This window comes from Martes martes (genome assembly GCF_963455335.1).
Source record: "Martes martes genome assembly, chromosome: 12".
Lineage (NCBI taxonomy): Eukaryota > Metazoa > Chordata > Mammalia > Carnivora > Mustelidae > Martes > Martes martes.
In genome coordinates, this window is record NC_137900.1 from 468,979 (window position 1) to 488,229 (window position 19,251).

The following is a 19,251-nucleotide window of genomic DNA, read 5'->3' on the forward strand; positions in this document are numbered from 1 at the left end:
ACTCTTTGCCTTTTCTGACATTTTCCCTAACATGTATCACCTAGAAATACTTCTGTTGACTAAGCCCAATTGCTTCTGCCTTTGGACTGGCCACTTCTCATCCCGTAAACAACGAAGATCGGTAAAAGAGTTGAAGTCACTCCCCACGGTGGCACATCGCGGCTATGAAGCTGCCATTGTCCCTCAGCTCTCTGATAGTCTTATTTTTCCCACTATCAAGGTCACTTGCTTTCTCTTTATTGAAAAAGTTATATTTTATCATTCATGTAAAAAGAACACTGGCCAAAGCAAGCAAAGACAGAGCAGGAGAGCACAAGGGGATTCATACTACCCAGAAGCATCGCTCGTATTTCTCATATTTCACAAGTGAAAAGACAAGACGTAAAAAGTCAAAGACCGTACGATTTTACTCATACATGGAATCTAAAAACAAAAGGAATGAATAAACAAACAGAAAGCAGAACCAGACCTATAAATGCAGAGAACAAACTATCAAAGGGATGGGGTCGGGGATGGGTAAAGCGGGAGACGCGGAACGGCAGGTTCGGGCTCCGGTCATGGAGTGAGCGAATAAGTCAGGGTGTGAGAGGTACGGCCAGGAAATTAGTCAACGATACTCTAATCGAGTTGTACGGGGATGCGCGGCAGCTATGCGTGCCGTGAACATCGTACAATCCCTAAAATCGTCAAATCACCATGTTGCACACCTGACGCTGATGTAACATTGTGTGTACGCTGCACTCAAATTTTTGAAAAAGAGGTTTTTTCAAATGTGTGTGTGCAATAAATGAAGTATAAGAGGAAGCCAAAGAAGCAGGAGGCTGATGTCTCTGGAGCCGATGATACGACATCGGGTTTACTTAACTTCACAAAAGCCTGGGGCCAATGTACACGAGGACCCGCATTTCATTCAGACGAACCAAAATATTTACAGTAAACCCTTTACGTTCACAACTCTAAGGAATCCTTTATTTCATGCAGCCACCTTCTGAAAATTCAGGAGTTTGATTCTAGTTCCCGTACATGATGGAAAATATATAAACACAGCAGTGTGTCTAAAAATCATGGAAACAAGCAATTATTCTCCATTGCATGGTTAAATGAATGTCTGATAAAAACATATCTCTTTGTCAAATTCGAATGATGTCCCTTCTGCAGTTAGCAAAGAAGAAATGTTTGGTCCACAAATGATTTTATCAGGCTTCTTTTGATCACATTGGGTTTGTCCCCAGCTTCCCTGTTGTCGCTATAGCTTTGTAAGAGTAACATTTGGTCTTCTAGGGATGAGGACGTCCTGGAGTGTTGGGTAAGCACAGAATCCGGCCCCATCCCAGAACTGCGACTCTGCTGGCCTGGGGTAGGACCTGAGAGTCTGCTTTTCTAACACGTCCCCTAGCGATGTAGACGATGTCGATGCTGCTGGTCTGGTGACTACATATGAGAACCACTGCTCTAAAGAACCTAGATTATATTTCCTGGAACATTCCCCTCAGGCAAAATAGTGAAAAATTTATTGGATTTATAGAAACACAGAAGAATGGGCTGAAAATCCTTTTGTTGTAATGTTTTCGTTTCCTCTCCAGTGAGATCCCTAACACTCGTACAAGCTAATCATCACATTCTATCTTATGAGGCACATTTAACGTGTGTTTTGACAGGTTCTCTAAGCCTAGAAGGGGACTGAGTTATAATCTAGAGATGTCATCAATGGAGTAAAACAAAACCACTTCAAACAACATATCTTGTAGTAGTCCTGGTGGTTTCACCAAAATCTTAAATGGTAACAAACATAAGCTCAGTGGAGAGGAGTTAAAACAGCACAGATAAAAATGAGGAATTGCTTTCAGAAGTCTGGAATGTGAGGCTGTTTCTCTCCATCTGAAATGACCCACATCACTCTGCAGCCTGTATGGCTCCATGAGCTAATTTTTAAAGGTTTGTTAAAAAGAAAAAAAAGAAAAAAGAAAAAACAAGAATTGTGGTGGAGAACACAGATACCCACAGACCTAAAATGTGTGCTGTCTGGCCCTTTACAGATGCCTGTCATCCTGCACTCGGCGCCATTAGCCAGTGATCCTTTCTGAGCCAGATTCCTGACTGCTTACAGGTGGCCGTGATAAGAACCAGCCGCAAGACATGTGGCGATCCTTCTTCTATTTAAATATTAAAAACCCTATTTTAGATGGGAAATCACAAATTTAATTATTTTTGTTGATCTGCCTGTTGCATAATTCAATATACCTTGTTTGTGGTTTTTCATGAATCTATATTTATGAGGTCAAAAAATAGGTAAATATTATGGTTCCTGTGGAATAACAATACAGACCATCCTCCGTAGCTTCAGAACCTGCCTTGGCAGGGATGTGGCTTTGGAAAATACAGGTTTGTTATTAAAAGACCATTTTCCTCCACATTCCCTTCCTCCCCTACCTCCACACTGCCCTGACTTAATTTCCATTGGTTCCCCCAAGTACACTCTATTTTCATTTAACATGGGTGTAGCACCCACTAGGTGTTGGGATGCTGGGAGGAAACCCAAGAGCACAGACATGGCTTGGCCTCCCCAGAGCTGACAGTGCTCCCCTCACCTTCTCACTTCAGCTATCATGAAAAGAACACATTTCACCAGGAATAGCCTAGTCTTCCTGCGGGCTGCTTAGGAAACTAGAGACAAGGAAGCTCACAGTCAGGAAGGAGGAAGTGGATCAAGGAGGGGGTCTTCTCTGGGGAAGTGTCTGGAAAGAAAGAAGGTGAGACCTTATCAATCATATGGCATGTGTCACACACAATTTACAGATAGACACCCAAAAGCAGCCAACATGGTTCAAACAATGGGCTATACTGTTGACCAAGAAGCCCTTCATGATAAACGTGAAGCCCACGTGATAAGTAAGAGTGCGCCCTGTCACAAGGACGACTCACAATGGGAACGTGTACACTGGAAACTCAGTTTCAGGCCTCGTCAAAGAGAATCAATTCTACAGAATGTTGTTCACTTACAAAATTTCATGAATGAGTTTGAATATCTGAAAACAAACGGACACGTCACTAAACATAAAATGACATTTTTAAACGTGTGTGACTCATACACCATTTTTAAAGGCAATAGATTTTTTCAAAAATTAAACCAAAACACGGGACACCTGGGTGGCTCAGTCGGTTAAGCAGCTGCCTTCGGCTCAGGTCATGATCCCAGCGTCCTGGGATCGAGTCCCACATCGGGCTCCTTGCTCCGCAGGGAGCCTGCTTCTCCCTCTGCCACTCTGTCTGCCTGTGCTCGCTCGCTCTCTCTCTCTCTCTGACAAATAAATAAATAAAAAATCTTTAAAAAAAAATTAAACCAAAACATCGTATTGTGGGACAAAGACTTAGCTCAGTGAGTTTGCAGTGGCTAGCTCTCCAAGTGCAGATGGGGGACAGCCTGTCTGTAGAAGTAGAGGTTCCCTCACCTTCATGCCCATGTTGGTGATAGCATCAAAATATAGCCCCAGTTAAGAAAACTAATAATTACAAATTGAAATCATATAAATTGGAAAAACACTTTGTATTTTCAATGAAGTAACATATCACATTTTCCATTTTGGAATGTAGGTTCTGCACTCTTGCAGAACAAAACTATTGGTTCCCATTCTGATTCATAATAAGTGACCTCCATCTCAAGTACCCCAAAAATTTAATTAGTTGAATTACATACGAACACATTTTTCACAAGCCTTCTTGTAAAATTTAAGTGTGATGCTAAAGGATAATTTAATGCATTATTTTGGAGTTCTTATTCAAATAAAAGTATGTTAGAGTTGGTTATTTGTACTGATTATGGACATTTAAATTTTTATGATATTTATATTACATATGTATTTATATTACATATATATTCATATTTATAGAAATATATAAATATCAAGGGTGTTTTGAGGTTGCTAAACAAAACCTATAAATTTTTGCTGTAACAGTCAATACATTTTTTAAATAAATACAATATTTTAATTTTTTTTAACTAGGCTCCATGCCCACATAGAGCCCAACGTGAAACTTGAACTCATGACCCTGAGATGGAGAACTGAGCTGAGATCAAGAGTCGGATGCTTAACTGGCTAAGCCCCCCAGATGCCCCAGATAAACACAATGTTTTAAAATGGCCAATTACATGTTTTACTCCCAATTTTATTTTCATGCCTGACTTGACACAGGACCAGTGTCACGGGGACGACTGGTAGGTCCCCATGGTGCTGGCCATTCTGTGCCTACATAGTCCGTATTCCCAAGGACTCATGCACTCCTTCCCTCCCTCTTCTCCCCTTCTGTCTTCCCCTCCTTCTCTCTCTCTTCCCTTATTCAGACAAACAACACGCTAATGAACACAAGACGACATTACACCACCACAGGATGGGACTAGTACAAGCTCAAGGGAATGCCTGAGAAGACACAGACCATGAACCCAGGAGTCAAAGTGGAAAAGAAGGAGCAGAAGACGCCCCAGGGAAGAATAACAGTCGAGAAAGAAATGAAGGAGGACCCGGGGCCAGTGTCGGTGTCTGTGGCTTACAGAGACCTACGTCAAGGATGTCAACGTGAAACTGATCAGAGTGTGTAAATGTTACTGAAAATTTAAGAAAGCAGAGGACACCTGAACGGAAACCCTTTTAGAGTGGGATACAAAGCCTAGAACAAGTCCGTGGGGAATATGGCCCTGGACACCCCCCTTCCGCGGGGCTGCTGGTGGGCATGGGACTCTAAGACCTCACACACACTCCACATGCACTCTAGAAGTGGGGGAAAGGGAGGGATTTCCAGGTAGAGAACGTGTGTGTGCCACCCCAGGAAGCCACGAAGAATGCCTGGTGTTTATAGGAACAGCAAATATCATTGTAATTGGAGTTTAAAGAAGTGAAACCAAAGAGAGAAGTTGCATCTAAGAGACATTATATGCCAAGATAAGCAATCTGGACATTTTCTCAATATCAACAGAGCAGTGAAAGTAGAAATGGGGGGGGCAGTAATTAGCACTTTGGGTTATAAATCATACCATATACAATTACTGTCAAAAACAAAAGTGCAAAGCTCTATGCTTGAACAACTGCTCTCATTAATAGTAAGAATGAAGACAAGACAGAAGCTCCACAAGTAAGCCACGGACGCCGCGTAGTTTTGCGAGTCACTATGACTGTTATCGGTCCAGTTTTAGGCTAGGAGACCCCGTGGCGCACAGCTCATGTTTGCTGACTTTAGGGTGCACGCAGGTCCTTCCCGGGACCAGGCCCGCAGTTTTGATCTCCCTGGGACTGACCTCTCCCCCAAGGAGGTGGTACCGCCTCACGAAGAACATCCGGCTAACGGCAAGTCACCATCAAAGACCCTGTTCTGCTTTGAAGTCAGTAAACCCGAAGCCGTTTCCAGAGTAAAGGGAGGAAGGAGAAGCTGATTTTATGGGATCAAAGAGAAAACGGAGTATCGGGTGTCCCAGCCGCTTGCAGCAGTGAGCACGTTCACGGATCTCAGACACAAAAGGAGGGAAGGCGATGGCCCGTGGAAAGAGGGGGGAAAGGGCGGGCAGCATCGCGAAACCATCTCCGCTGAATGTTGCGTGGAAAGGCCAACACAGAGACAGGGTTTGGAAACGGAGTGAAAGCAGAGCCCGTCTGAGCTCAGGAAGATGGTGGAGCTGAGGCCGAAGGGGACGCTTGAATCTAGGATGGGGTCACTGCAGGGATGGTGAGCCCCACCTCCAGAAGGTCTCCCTGCCTGTGGGACCAGCAAAGGGGCGATGGTATCCTTGCTTTGCAGCAGCTCCCTGTGCCCCACAGCGCCCACACCCTCCCGGGCCCCGAGACCACAGCAGCCCAGAGTCCCACAGCCACTGTGTGCTCCTGCCTTCCTCCCTCCAGAAGCCCCTCCCTACCCCAGCTCACCCCGCAAGCCCTTTACTCAGAAAACTGACTAACCACCCTCCTCCCTAGGCCCCAGGACCGTGTTCCAATATTTCACATTTGTTTTGTACAATTTTATGACTTCTCATAAAATCCTGACGAAGAAAACCAATCATTTTAGAAGGGTCCCCTACATCCAGTCCCTAACACAGTTCTTTGCAAATAGCAAGTGTCTGATAAATTCTGACATGGCACGTGAGGGAACAAAGAAACGAAAGCCTGCATAACATAGTAGTTATGAGAACCAAAGTTGGGGGGAAGACAGAGTTTTTAAATCCCAGGTCCAGTATGGAATAGCTCTGCAAACATCTCCCTGTCTCCATGGTCAAGTTCTTCTCCCTCGAGGCCATACCAGATCCGTCTGGCCGGTGTGGTTGTTGAATGAGAAAATGTCTGCTAGGTAGGATCTGACATATTAAACATTCCGCCTGTGACAGATCTCGCTGACACTTTTCTGCAAAGCTAATGCTCTGATAAGGTATGAAATGAAGTGTGACCAAAAACCCAACCTCCCATGATGTTCCCAGCCAACATACTCTTTGGGTTATTCTCCAGTTTTCTAGAAATTTTTCTTTAATATTTTTTTTCTTTTTGTACTCATTTTAAAAATTCCAGCATATTCCAAATCATCAAAATGGCAACGGTAGAGTCAATTTACCCACAGACATCACTGAATGCGTTTTTGCTTGTGTTCACGCTCACATTGGCTGTGACCTTTGTCCCTCTGCTCATCAGTAGGGAAAAGAGGGAAGACACAACACATAAGTGATGTTCAAGCAAAGATTCACGTCGAGGAAAGTGGGGATTTGAGCAGTGAATATGGGAGAAGCCCAGAGTCATTTTGGATTATGGGGAAAACAAGATCACCGGCTGTCCCTTGCGTCCCCACACCAGGGTCACCTCAGTGCCCAAGAACGGCACCATCCGTCACAGTGAATTGCTGTGGTTGACTTGGACCTCGTTGTTTGGATGACGCACCCACTCTAAAACAGGTACCCTGCTCTCTCCTGGGAATCTCGGATTCCGAGGCTCAGTTCGGGCCCATATCTTTGTCCAACTAAAGTAACTAAAGAGAGCAATATCCAGGCTTTCCACAAAGACACACAGAGATACCTAAAAAGTTAGAAACAAGTCAAGCTCGGGTTTCCGCCTGGCCATGAGAGCCTGTCCCTCTGTCACTGATTTTGGGGCGGGGAGAGGGGTAAACAGCACTTACGGTACGCGCATCCGTACACTTCTATCCTCATCCCGATCCTGCCCTTGGGGCTCCAGGCTAAGGGGAGGAAGCGCAGGAACCTGGCTTCGAAGGGAGGCTGCAGTCGGTGCTGCACCACGCTGTCCGCGTTTGTGTTGCCTGGAAAAGTCTGGGAGAGAACGGAGAAAGGATCAGTGTGTCTGCAGAACTCGGAGCTCCGGCTCTTCTCCTGCGGGTTAGGGGCAGAGGCTTCACTCTGTTCTTATGCAAAAGCCTCCTGCTTTAGAGAAAGTCTGCTAATGTTTAAGAGGGATGTGACCACATTTCCTCAGGGCCTGGATTAGTCACCATTGTTCTAAGCTTTCCTTATTTGCAGGGTGATGTATGTTTCAGCGGCACCATTAAGCTGGCTGTAAACCGGCCACCCTTGAAGGCTTGCTCTTCCCCTGAAGTGTTTCCCTCATCCCTAAGCAGCAAAGATACTCTCATGCAGCCCACATCCAAGGCAATCGAGCACGGTGTTAACTGGCCATCCGCGCAGGGAGAACCCTCGACTCGGGTGTGAGCGCTGGGAGGGACCTACACAGGGTTCTAGTTCCAAACCCTTCGTTTATAAAGGCAAAACCGAAGTCCAAGAAAGTAGAAAGAGTCTGCAGCGGTAGGACAGCGGCTACCCAGCAGGGCCAAGACTAGATTCTGGGCTTTGGATTTCAATCACAGTGTTCTTAGTGTGCAGTCAGATTGCCCCCAAGATAGCCACATTTGGGGAGCACTGGGGAGACCCACAAGACAGAGGGGTGCCCTTGCCTGGACACAGGCACCTGGCCTCGGGCTAGAAGGGGCCAGCGTGAGCACAATGGACGTTGCTACAGGGGACGTGCGACTCGTTTCTCACCGCGTTGATTTCATGTGAAGATCAGCATATGGGGAAACCCAAAAACGGGTGATGCTCTGCATATACACACATCGATCATGCCACAGATGATTTAATCTATTTCAGACAGCTGTGTCACTAATGATTTGCTCGGTTTCTCAAAGGTTTCTCAAAGGTTTCTCTCACATACATGAGAGAGGAATGGGAGAACAGAGCACAGACTCCAACACCAGGAAGTGCGTCCCCACGCAGCCTCTCCGCCCTGACCCGCACCCTCTCTTGAACGCTCCTGAAGTGCTCCGTGCTTGCCTCCGGGGAGAAAAAGGTGGGTGCGCTTCCGATGACATGGACTTAGTTACCCCCATGGCGAATCCGCTCCCCTCACCCCTACGGTCCTGCCTTCCTTAGCATTAACTCCCGCACAGCGATCTTCCGGAAGCTGGAGTGTGAGTCACAGGACCACGGCTCTCTTGTAGACAATTTGCGACTGTGAAGTCCCCTGAGACGCTGGGCTCCTCTGTCCTGCCACCTGGGCCCCAGAACCTCCTCTACCCTCCTTCACACCAGGATTTCGACGGGTTCTTCTTGCTCTTTGGTGTCGATGTCTGCCCCGACACTGTACACCCCCTTTTAAAACTGACTCCATCGACTCTTCCTCAGACTGTCCATCAGTTTTCCCAGAGGACCTATGCAACAGCAAAGCCATAGCAGCCTAAGGTTTTCCAATCGTAACACAGCGTCTTAGCGGAAAATGCTGCCCCATCCAAGGGCCTTACCAGTCTATGCTCTGAAAACAAACAGCTATGGTGCATCTCTTCTAAAAACCTATGTCAACTGGTAAATCAATGCTATCCATGCTTTGGAACCCCCCATCAAAAGTTCTGTGTTCTTTGATCTCTCCAAGTTTTACCATCCAGAGGGCCAAAGATGTTCTCGTAATAATCCTTCATATAATAGTAACAAAATGAGGAACAGAGGACTTGACCCTTTCTTATGCTCCCCTGCATCGGAAGGACACACTCCACCTCCCACCACCGTTAAAAGGATCAGACATACTCACGCTGCATGGGAGCAAATCTCGTAGTTGGGCCAAAAAGAATGCACGTCTCATTGTTTTGCTTTGTAAAACCCTAGACCTGGCTTAACACCCAAACCCAACCAAACCAAGCCCTATCACTACTCGGGCTTGTAAGCCATGACAAGCAGATAGGAACAGATGGAACCAAGAATACAGAAAACTCAAATGTGGTATCAGGACCAGTCTCAGACCCTATAACGCTTTCTCTTGGCTAGTGAATGAAACATCATCTGGGAAGCCCTCCGGCCTCTCTCTCTTGCTCAGTGGAAGCAACACCTTTGTCCAACATCCCCTGTTCTTCAAGGGTCGGCAACCATTACACCAAGAGCAGGCAAACTCTCTCCATTGCCTCCGTGCTCCGAATGGGAATTCGGGAATGTGCCCTCCCTGCCCCCAGCTTCCTGGAGGAAGTGCAGGCTGGCGTGGGTAGGAGCTGCTTTGTAGCGATACACCACTGTCCAGCACACGCTCCTGTCATTACAGGCTCCCAGACCCACTGCCTTCATCCACAAAACCAGCTTGGTCCAGCAAACTCTGAAGGTTGAGGAGTTATTACACGAGATAATGCCTGACAATCATGTTCCCACACCTGCCTGGAGGGAGGCGGTCCACGAGCACCAGCCACTGTGGCCATGGCCTTGGCTGCCATTTTGGTTATGGTGGGCACATCTGGCAGAGGTTGCTCATCTGTCCAACTCTGCATCCCATTCCTTACACTCTGTCTCGGGTTCAAGACCCAAGATGTGCAGATCACCATCGGCTCCCACATTCACTGTGATGCCAAGATTACAATTCAACCTCAGAACTGAAGTCCATGTTTATCTGAGGGTATCTGAGGGTAACTAACAAAAACTAGAAAAGGAATTTGAACAAATTGTTTTATTTTCCTTGGATATCATTACTTCCTTCTGAAGCACTTTGTCCATGGAAGGTAAATTCTGGACACCGTCATTCAGACTGTGTGATAACAACGCCATATAGCAAAAGGAATTTCTAGTGTGTTTTAATGGAATTTAGACAGAATACTATTTAAGGAATATTTCAAGTGGCAATAATGTCTTAATAGTCTATGAAAAGAGGAGAATCAGAAGGCACCCTTTAAAACTTCTGGGAATCTGTATATGAAACATTTGTCACACACAATTTTAATTACATTCAAATATTGGAACATATATATGTATGTGTGCACAGCTCTGTGACCATGTTAATTTGTTCTAATTTTAAGGAATCACATTATTTTTGTCTTACATAGAACTATCACCAGTCCCTTTGGGTACAAATCAATCACGCATTTCTTTTAAGACACAGAAGTTAAATGAAATGACTTTGGCACAAGACAGATCCCTACTAGCATGTCACTGTCACTTTCAGGGCTCATTACTGAAATGATCCCATATATTTTGGTGAAGCTAGTGTTTATCTCTTAAGAGATGGTGTGATCTGTTCCTTGCCATATGTACTTTTGCTTTCATGTTTCCAGAACAGATCTGGGTGAACAGGCCACACAGACTTGCAGAAACGAAGGCCCACTCTGGGCTCTAGTAAGTGGGAAGATGAAAGACCCATCTTCCCCATCTCTTGTGACAGGAGTGACCTCGGGGAAGCCAGCATTTTCGTGTGTAAAGTAAGAGCAAGAAAACCTCTCTTAGAATTTTGGTGAGTTAGTGGGAGGAGTTCCATGGGCCTGTCTTTCTGGCATCCCTCTTGGCTCGCTAGCACTAAGAAACACACCGACAAGACTCTCCCCACGACTGATCACCAGGGACACATCACCTGGACACGGACTCAACATCCGGTTACTTTAAAGGCATCACATTGAATCCTTCGTCCACTATTAGGAGCCGACGATGTCTGATGAAACCTTCCACTTCCACGATAGTTAGGTTGAAGGTAACCCGAGTCCACGGCTTGGGCTCCGTTCACGTGCTAGAAACACGTTTCCGAGATAATTTGTTTTAGGAATCGGTGACACTTCTGAAAAGCTGCCAACTCTGCACTGATTTAGTTAGCAGTCACGTTAGTCGACTCTAAATCCGGAGGAGGGATCATTGGGAGACTCCCACGGAGCCACGGTCTCGGTTGTAAACTGAGTCATCACGATTCCGCATTGGAGTCAACAAATGACCTTTGAGATGCCTATTATGTATTTGTCATTTCAGGTTTTAAATGTCTGTGTCCTAAGGTCGGCTTTTATACCAATGCCTTCTTTCCAAACACAATCGGTGTTGCCTATAGAAACAGGTCTTGCTGATTTTAAAAATAAATAAATATTAAGCCTCTACTGCGGGCCCCTAGGAAATCCAAGCTTCATTATTCACTCACCGCTGTTCATTTTAAGACCTCTGAGGTAGAAGGAAGGATGTTGCTGGGACCAAGAGAGTGTGCAAGAATCCCCAAGCTCTAATTCCGGCCATTTTAATTACGGGGCCATGATGGTCTTGGACAAGATGCTTAAATCTCCCCACATCTCAGCTTCTTCATGAGCAATGGGGGAATAATAATAATTACTGTTACTATTAAAAATAATATTTTGTCCCCATTATTTCCAGAGGTTCACGGACCATGAAAGGACGTACTAAAATTATTTCCCGTAGTTAGACCACATCAAAGTTGTACTCAGTTGTTTTAAAGTAAGTGATCTTGTTATGAATTATTTTTAATATTTGAGTGAACTAGAAAGTACCATAACATTTACACATAGATAGCTCAAGGAAATCCTCCTCCTGTCGTTTTACTGAGTGAGCCAGACTGGGATGTCAGAAGTATGACCCAGAGGGAGGGCCTGACCCCTTAGATGTCAGTCAGCCAGGCGCTTCGTGCGAGGTGAGCGCTAGAGTTTAACTCATGTGGATGAGTTGACTTCAACAGTGAACTAGAAAGTGAACGAATAATCTCCCTTCTCACTTAAAACAACCAGACAGGTGCCCGATGAGCATCTTCTGATGTGACGATCTCAGTGTGTCAGAAAAAATGTGCACTTAGTAAGCATTTCCTAGTTTCTTTCATGGACTCAGTGGAAGCAAGACACAGAGTCAAACCAGTGACTGAGCAAAAAAAGAGGACCACGTCTCTGGGTCCCAGCACCTTCCCTTACCTGAAGAGGGCACCCGCCCCATGACTGAGCACAGCTACACCTCCCAGAAACTCATAGCTCCTGGCCCTGGACTCATCCACATCCTGGGGCCAAAGCAGGTGCAGGAAACAGGGTCCCAAATGCCGCTCTTCATTAATGTGCTTTTGTAATCTCAGCTGTATAAAAGAAGGGTAATGTAAACATTCCCAAAATATTATTGAAATGAAGTATTTTTAAAACACATTGAGAAGTTGTAGGCCTTTACTGTTTAGTTTTACCTTCTGCTTGAAATACGAACCCAGCAGACTAGATAAGACATGTTTCTGACTCTGCAGAAAAACCAGTAGGGTTTCTCAACGCTCCTCCCGTCCCTAACTTCTTATGTGATCAGGAGAAATACATTTTATAAGCTATCTGAAAGGCCCACTGGTGTTGGCAAAGAGGTTTAAAGTAGAGAAAAAGCCAGAAAAAAATATTTCCAATAACAAAAAGATCATACTTTAAAAGCAATGTATAGTTATTGAAAACAATACCAGAACATCACAAAAAAGTTGTGTGCTTTGACACATGGCACAAGCTTTTTTTCTGGAAACTGAATTAGCTTTCAGTATTTGAAGAGTGACACCAAAGAACAAAAAGGAGGTATTGTTAGTGTTATAAGAAATGCCTCAAATGAGTGTTTAATAGTGTGCCTCTCCTATCAGTAACTTGAAGGAATTAAATAAGTTAATTGAATGAGAAGAATTATATATAACTTGACTTAAATATAAACTTGACTCCAGGCACAGTTTGGGGACATTCTTTAACAACTCAGATTATTGGCAGAATAGCACGATCCTCTTAGCCTCCTGCTTATGTTCAAAATAATGATATATCAAATGGGTTATTTGTACAAAATTTAGATTTCTCATTGAGAAGTACCCGTGACTTGAGATACCATATGTATTTAATTCAACATTAAAATACTTTATAAAGTAGGGAACCCAGGGTGCCTGGGGGGCTCAGTGGGTTAAAGCCTCTGCCCTCGGCTCAGGTCATGATCCCAGGGTCCTAGGATTGAGCCCCATATTGGGCTCTCCGCTCTGCAGGGAGCCTGTTTCCTCCTCTCTCTCTCTGCCTGCCTCTCTGCCTACTTGTGCTCTCTGTCTGTCAAATAAATAAATTTTTTAAAAAATCTTTAAAGTAGGGAACCCATATAACTTGCTGTGATGGGCTGAATTGTGTCCCCCACCCCTAATTCATATGTGGAAGCCTGAACCCCCCATAGTTCCGAATGTGACTGGAGACAGGGTCTATAAAGAGGTGATCGAGGTAAAATGAGGCCATTGGAGTGAGTCCTGATCTGACGAGCCTGGATCATTACAAGAGGAAATCTGGATGCACAGAGACCCCAGGGAACGTGCACATGGAGGGAAGACCCTGTGAGTACCCAGGGAGATGTCACACGTCAACTGCAGCACAATAAATTGGGGGAGGGGAATTCACACCAGCATTAGACGTCTTGAACAAAAACTCCCCATTTTTAAATAATTTCTGAGGGAGAGTGAGTACCACTGAGCAACTAAAAAAATACTTCTGAAACCTTCTCTGCAGCTTCCCAGCTAACTGCCAGGTGCCTGGCCAGCTCAGGCAGAGGAGCGTGCGACTCTTGATCTCAGGGTCTTGAGTTCAAGCCCCGCCTGGGGTTTATTAAATAAGTTACTCAGTAAATAAACTGTAAATAAATATATATTTTTAAGAGGCAAATGGCCCATGTTAATACAGGGGAACAAGCAAACAATCCTGCCGTAGTAGAATGAAAATGTTTTCCGAAATGAAATTCTGAAATGAAAGTTCTGAATGAAATGTTTTTCAAAATTTTCTTCTCCAATAAAGATTTGGATTTATCCTAGACTGTTTATAAGGGAAACATACTCACCCTCCCAAAAGTCTGCTGTCATACATAAAAAAATCAGAGTCACTTCTGAGTGGTAGTCACAACTTTGCATTCAAAGGAAGTGTTAATTTATATAGAATTTAGCCAAATAAGTTAAAAATTGTATCAAGATCAAATAGCTGTTTTTCAACTAATTGTCTATCTAAAGATGTTTTGGTCATTTTAGAAACCCTTCACCCCCCAAAATGCTCTTTTTCTTAGCATTTTAAATTTGAGTCACCAATACTGTTAAACCAAAATGATTAGGGTCACTATGAGTTCAAAATTAACTCTGACACAAGAATTATACTTAGAATAGGATAAAAGAAATACATATCTGAGAAGTAAGTTGAAATGAGTATGAAGTAAGTCCTTTGCCACGCCGACTCACCATTTTCCAGGGACGATAAAAGGCTGTGGGGTCCAGAACAGAGGGAAGACAATTCTCCATGGGTTTCTCCCATTTCTGCACACCTTACAGAGTGAAGCCCTGTCTTTTCTTCTGAACTGTCTCGCAAGGACATTTATATAGAAAGCAGCCCTGTAAGATCATTTTTTGTTTCCTTCCAGGCAAAGGGCAGGCATACTTCCTGCACAAAAGACTCAGGTTCCAGGAGCTCCTGTAACGTAAGCCCCTGAGTGTGCAGACATCCACCTGGGCAAGACGCACACTCACACGACGCACGTGTGACGTAGGGTCAAGGGAAACCAAGGCCAGGATGCGATGCTGCCTGCCAATAACCAAGTCAGTCCCACGCTCCCCATCTCTGATCCAGGAGTCTCCCGTCTCCTCCCACATCCAGGAAACAGGCAGGCGAACTTGTTGCAAATAGAGCAAAAACTCAAACACCTCACAGTTCTAGACGGAAAGTTTGAAGTTCATCTCCCTGAAGACTTCTGAGAACATGTAGGAAAAGGCGTAAAACTAAACACTACTTCATTCAAGCCGCTATGCAAACATTTGTACATTTGATTATATTGGTCTGTTATGTTGTTCTCTTTTGTTTGCTTTTATTAATGCACGAATCCAAATTATTTTTGAATTTATTTTTAAATGCTTCATGTTACACTGTTTCTTAATAAAAAAATATCAAGAAAAAACAAAACATAGTCTGTGTTCTCACTAGCAAGAAAACCGCAGTTGACATGGAAAATAAATGAGAAACATAGATGGCTTTGGCTAGAAAAGTCAAGTAGTGCAGAGAAGCTTAACATGCAGAAGCCACTCTTCCTGCCCTCTCCCTGTTCCCAGTTAGCCATTGTTTATGGTTTATTGTAATTGTCTTCTGCGTTTACTGCTTCCCACCTTTTGTTTTTTGTTTTTTTTTTCCAGATTTTCTAGTAGGGATCCCTGTGATTAGAGACGGACAGACATGAGGTCCCCGCCTGAGGCACAACAGGGGCCATCCCTCTGCCACAGAATCCTTCCCATCACTAACCATGTTCTAGAGAAGCTCCAGCCGACATCCCAGGCACTAGAGGAAATATTGGCAAATACTGCTCATGCCTCCCCCCAGCTTGGAAGCAAGCTGGATCCACGAAACACCAGTCCCTGACACCTGGAGACATCCCACCTCCCTTCGCCTCCAAAAGGGAAGCAGGGAGGAGAGATCTGCCCAGGTCCCAATCTTCAGAAAGACCGATCAGGAGCTCATGTTTGCTTTAATCCCTTAAGCCAGATCAAGTGAAGTCACGTTCACTAGTAAACTGCTTACCACTCATTTTTAATCAACACATGGCATGATAAGAAAGCAGGCCTCTCATTACCTACACATTGCATTTGCTCAATGATAAATTTTGTGACACTCACATAATTGGTCTCCACAGTTTGTCTCAGCAGTAAAATTTCTGCCTACAAAAAAATTTCACAGAATTGGAAGAAATCTGCATTATGTTCTGTGTACAACCCAGATCTTTTCCATTTCAAAATGTTTACCTCTGTATTCCAGTATGCTTGATGATCTCATTTATAATCTCAGGGTATGTTTTAGACTCTTTAAATATGCAGACTAAACTAGAATCTGGGATTCCAGAGACACAGTGGGTAATGATATTATGGTCTGAGCTCCTGCTAGTGTCAGGGAGGAAAGACTTCCCATCTCTTGGAGAGGGCCCTAGACCAAACTGATGAGAGGCAGGTGAACAGAAGAAGCGTGTTCATACAGACGGGGAGGAGAAGCTAGCTCTGGGCTGAAGCTGGAGGCTTATTAGACCTCATTTAGCAGGGAAAGAGGGAGGAGACAGGGCTCCTAAGGGAAGAACGAAGTAGTTGCTTTAGGAAAGACAAATGGGTTTTAGGGAGAATGAACCAGAGATGGGGGAATTTGTGGTAAGATCTGTTTATGCAGGTGGAAGAAGTTTTTCTTTTTCTGCACCACGAACAGAGGATGTGGCAAGGATTTAGGGTGGGTTTATCTCAGTCTCTCTCCTGGGAGTGGATCCGCCTTGAGGAGGGGACTCACGGCTGCCTCACCTCTCAGAAGCGGCTGCTTTGAGTCAGATTAGCGCCTTGAAGGCTTCTTTCTGTAGCTGTTGCTCAATGCCTTTGGGTTAAAATCTTCTTCATGCCAGTTCAGGGTTCAGAGAGGGTCCCCCTACTAGGAGCCCCTCCCCCTGTGTCCTCACGATGGGCTCCCCCGCCCTCACCCCATGGGGCCATGCTTGTTCTTTACTCTGCACAGAGGACAAAACTGGCTGCCCTGAGGTCTGCTGGCCAGAGGCAGAGCGGGGCTCCTCCCGGGACTGTCGGACTCCAAAGCCCTTTGAGATCCAACCCCTCGAGACATCTCAAAGCCACCTCGATCCAACGCTCCTTGGGATCTTCAATCAGTTTGCCTCACTGTCAGCCACTACCTGAGATTCTGGACCATCTCCTTAGCCGCTCTGTGCCTGTAAGAGGACAGAAGCACTCACTGCTAATCATGTTACCTCTACTGACTATCATCCACGTTGTAGACAGCAAGGCCTTCTCAGAAACACCCGGAGACCAAGCCCGTCCTGTACTGAGAGACGCCTGGCAGCTCTTGCTGTTGGGCTGTGACCAACACCATGGCAGGGGCCATGAACGCCCCGGTGCGAACGGGGGAGTGGGGAGGGCGCCCTGAGGGCAGGCATCCCGCACTGCCGACTCCTACGAGGAGGATCACCCCCGGAAGCTTGTGCACACATCACTATGGACCACGCTTCCCCCCGTGACAGAGGAGCTTTGCTACGCATCCTCGCAACCCATTTCTGATGGTGTTTGGCCACTTATGTAACGGAAGACCATCGGTTTCCAAAATTTCGTGAAATTTACATTAACTGAAAATTTAGTTTTTTAGAATCTATTTATTGAGAGGGAGGGGCAGAGGGGGAGGAGCAAAGGAGGAGGGAGAAGGACAAGCAGACTCCCCACTGAGCGGTGAGCCCGGGTCCCGCAGGATCTCAGGAGCTGAGATCATGACCTGAGTTGAAACCGAGAGGAGGTGCCTTCATCGGCTGAGCCAGCCGGGTGCCCCTGAGATTTTTGAACTAACTTTTGAAGTACGCACGAGAGGAGAAAATACGTTACCGAAGAATTCACAAAATGGTAATGACGGTGACTTTATGTGCTTGTGGAGGGTTTCGTCCACATGAAGCCCTTGGCTTAGAGCACCTCGCTCACAACCCTAACCCCTCCTCCAATCCCTCCCCTAAACCCTCCCCTAACCCCTCCTCTAACCCCTCCCCTAATCCCTCCCCTAACCCCTCTAACCATTCCCTTAACAGCTCCCCTAACCACTCCCACTAACCCTTCCCTTTTAAGTCAGTTTTTTTCCTTCCTTTCTTCATCCAAAGTATTTGTCAAACAGCCAGGGTCAGCATGGAGCCTGGAAGAGGACCCCCATCAGCCTCTTTGTTGGCTTGAACCAGACAGACATCTGAAGAAAAGGGCTCACCTGTGCTGAGATCTGACTGTTTCCAGGACACTAAATGTGATTTTTTTTCATAAGCAGGGCCTCAATAAATCCATGCCATGACCCTGTGGGTTAAGGTTAATCAGGCTGTTTTTTATGGAAAGAAAGAAAAACAGAGGTTGAGGTCAGAAATGTTTCTTGGCCAAGGGGTCATCCCCCGAGAGGCCTACCCCTGAGACTGAGGGTGGGAGGTTTCCGGAATAACGTCCCCCACACTAGGGCACGCGCTGGGAGGAATCCACTTACTGACGGAGGTTTTATCTACACATACTCCTTGGCTTTCCTACCACATAGGACTGCGGAGCGATGGAAACACTACGTAGGAATTCTCAGGGGAAACGCCAAGAAAGAAACATCGAGACTAGGGTGCTGAGTGACTGACGGTCTTTAGTCAATCCTTCATCTCTCTCATGCCTTCAACTACCCCGTCAGCACGCGGAGGGTTCGGACGGGTGGGCTCAGAAGCCCCACAAACTCCGACTAAAAGAAAGACCCCATGACAAGATTTCACCAGTGCCCAGGAGTTTAAAGGACAGCAGAGAGAGCCAAGATTCCACATCAGAAGAAGTCAGGGACATCTGGAGGAGAAAGGTACAGCTTAGCCCCTCACAGGCCTGCTTCGCATGGAAAGGAAGGCAGAAAATCCTGGCACTCCTTCCCGTAAGCATCGAAAGACCATCCCTCCTTCATTCAAAACTTACCACCCAAAAAACACAAATGAACAAACGAACAAATGAAACATGCGGAAAGGCTGAGCCAGGAGCAGTGGTTTCTACCCCAACTACTCCTGAGTTAGTATGATGGTCTTACAATACCTCACTTTTATTGTTTAACTGTCTCTGCTCTGAGTACATTTCAGAGAAAATTCTTAAGTGAGCATTCAAGGGAAGCCATAAAAATGTTCTGTACTGTGATCAAGTGGGCATTTTAACGATTTATAATTACACTTCTAACGTAGGAAACACTCCATGCCTCCCAAGCTAAGCTCGTTAGGAGTCAGACAGATTCATGAATGTGTGCAGTCTCTGTTATATTTCCATCCTGGGCTGTTTTTCTTCTAAATGTTTATAGCTGCTTAAGCAGTGATTTAGAAAAAATACTTGGACTACTTTTTTTCACTCTACAAACCCACTTCAAATATTGTGGAAACATTAAAAGATATAATTCTCCCATTCCGTTCTCATGCCTCAAAGCCTTTCAGTTTGTGTTTTTGAGAACGCTGTGCAGTGATGGTAACCTAAGTGTGCTGGGTGT

At 45.3% G+C, this 19,251-nt stretch overlaps 1 protein-coding gene across 1 annotated transcript in view; it reads right to left on the minus strand.

Moving 5' to 3' along the window:
• Window positions 1-19,251, minus strand: part of LOC308353667 (contactin-associated protein-like 3) — a gene marked incomplete at its 3' end in the record, with an annotated part of 131,814 nt that overhangs the window by 86,969 nt on the left and 25,594 nt on the right. Inside the window, exon 2 of the mRNA XM_080820646.1 lies at window positions 7,144-7,291. Coding sequence (XP_080676772.1) covers window positions 7,144-7,291 — 148 coding nt within the window. The remainder of the gene's footprint in view (window positions 1-7,143; window positions 7,292-19,251) is intronic.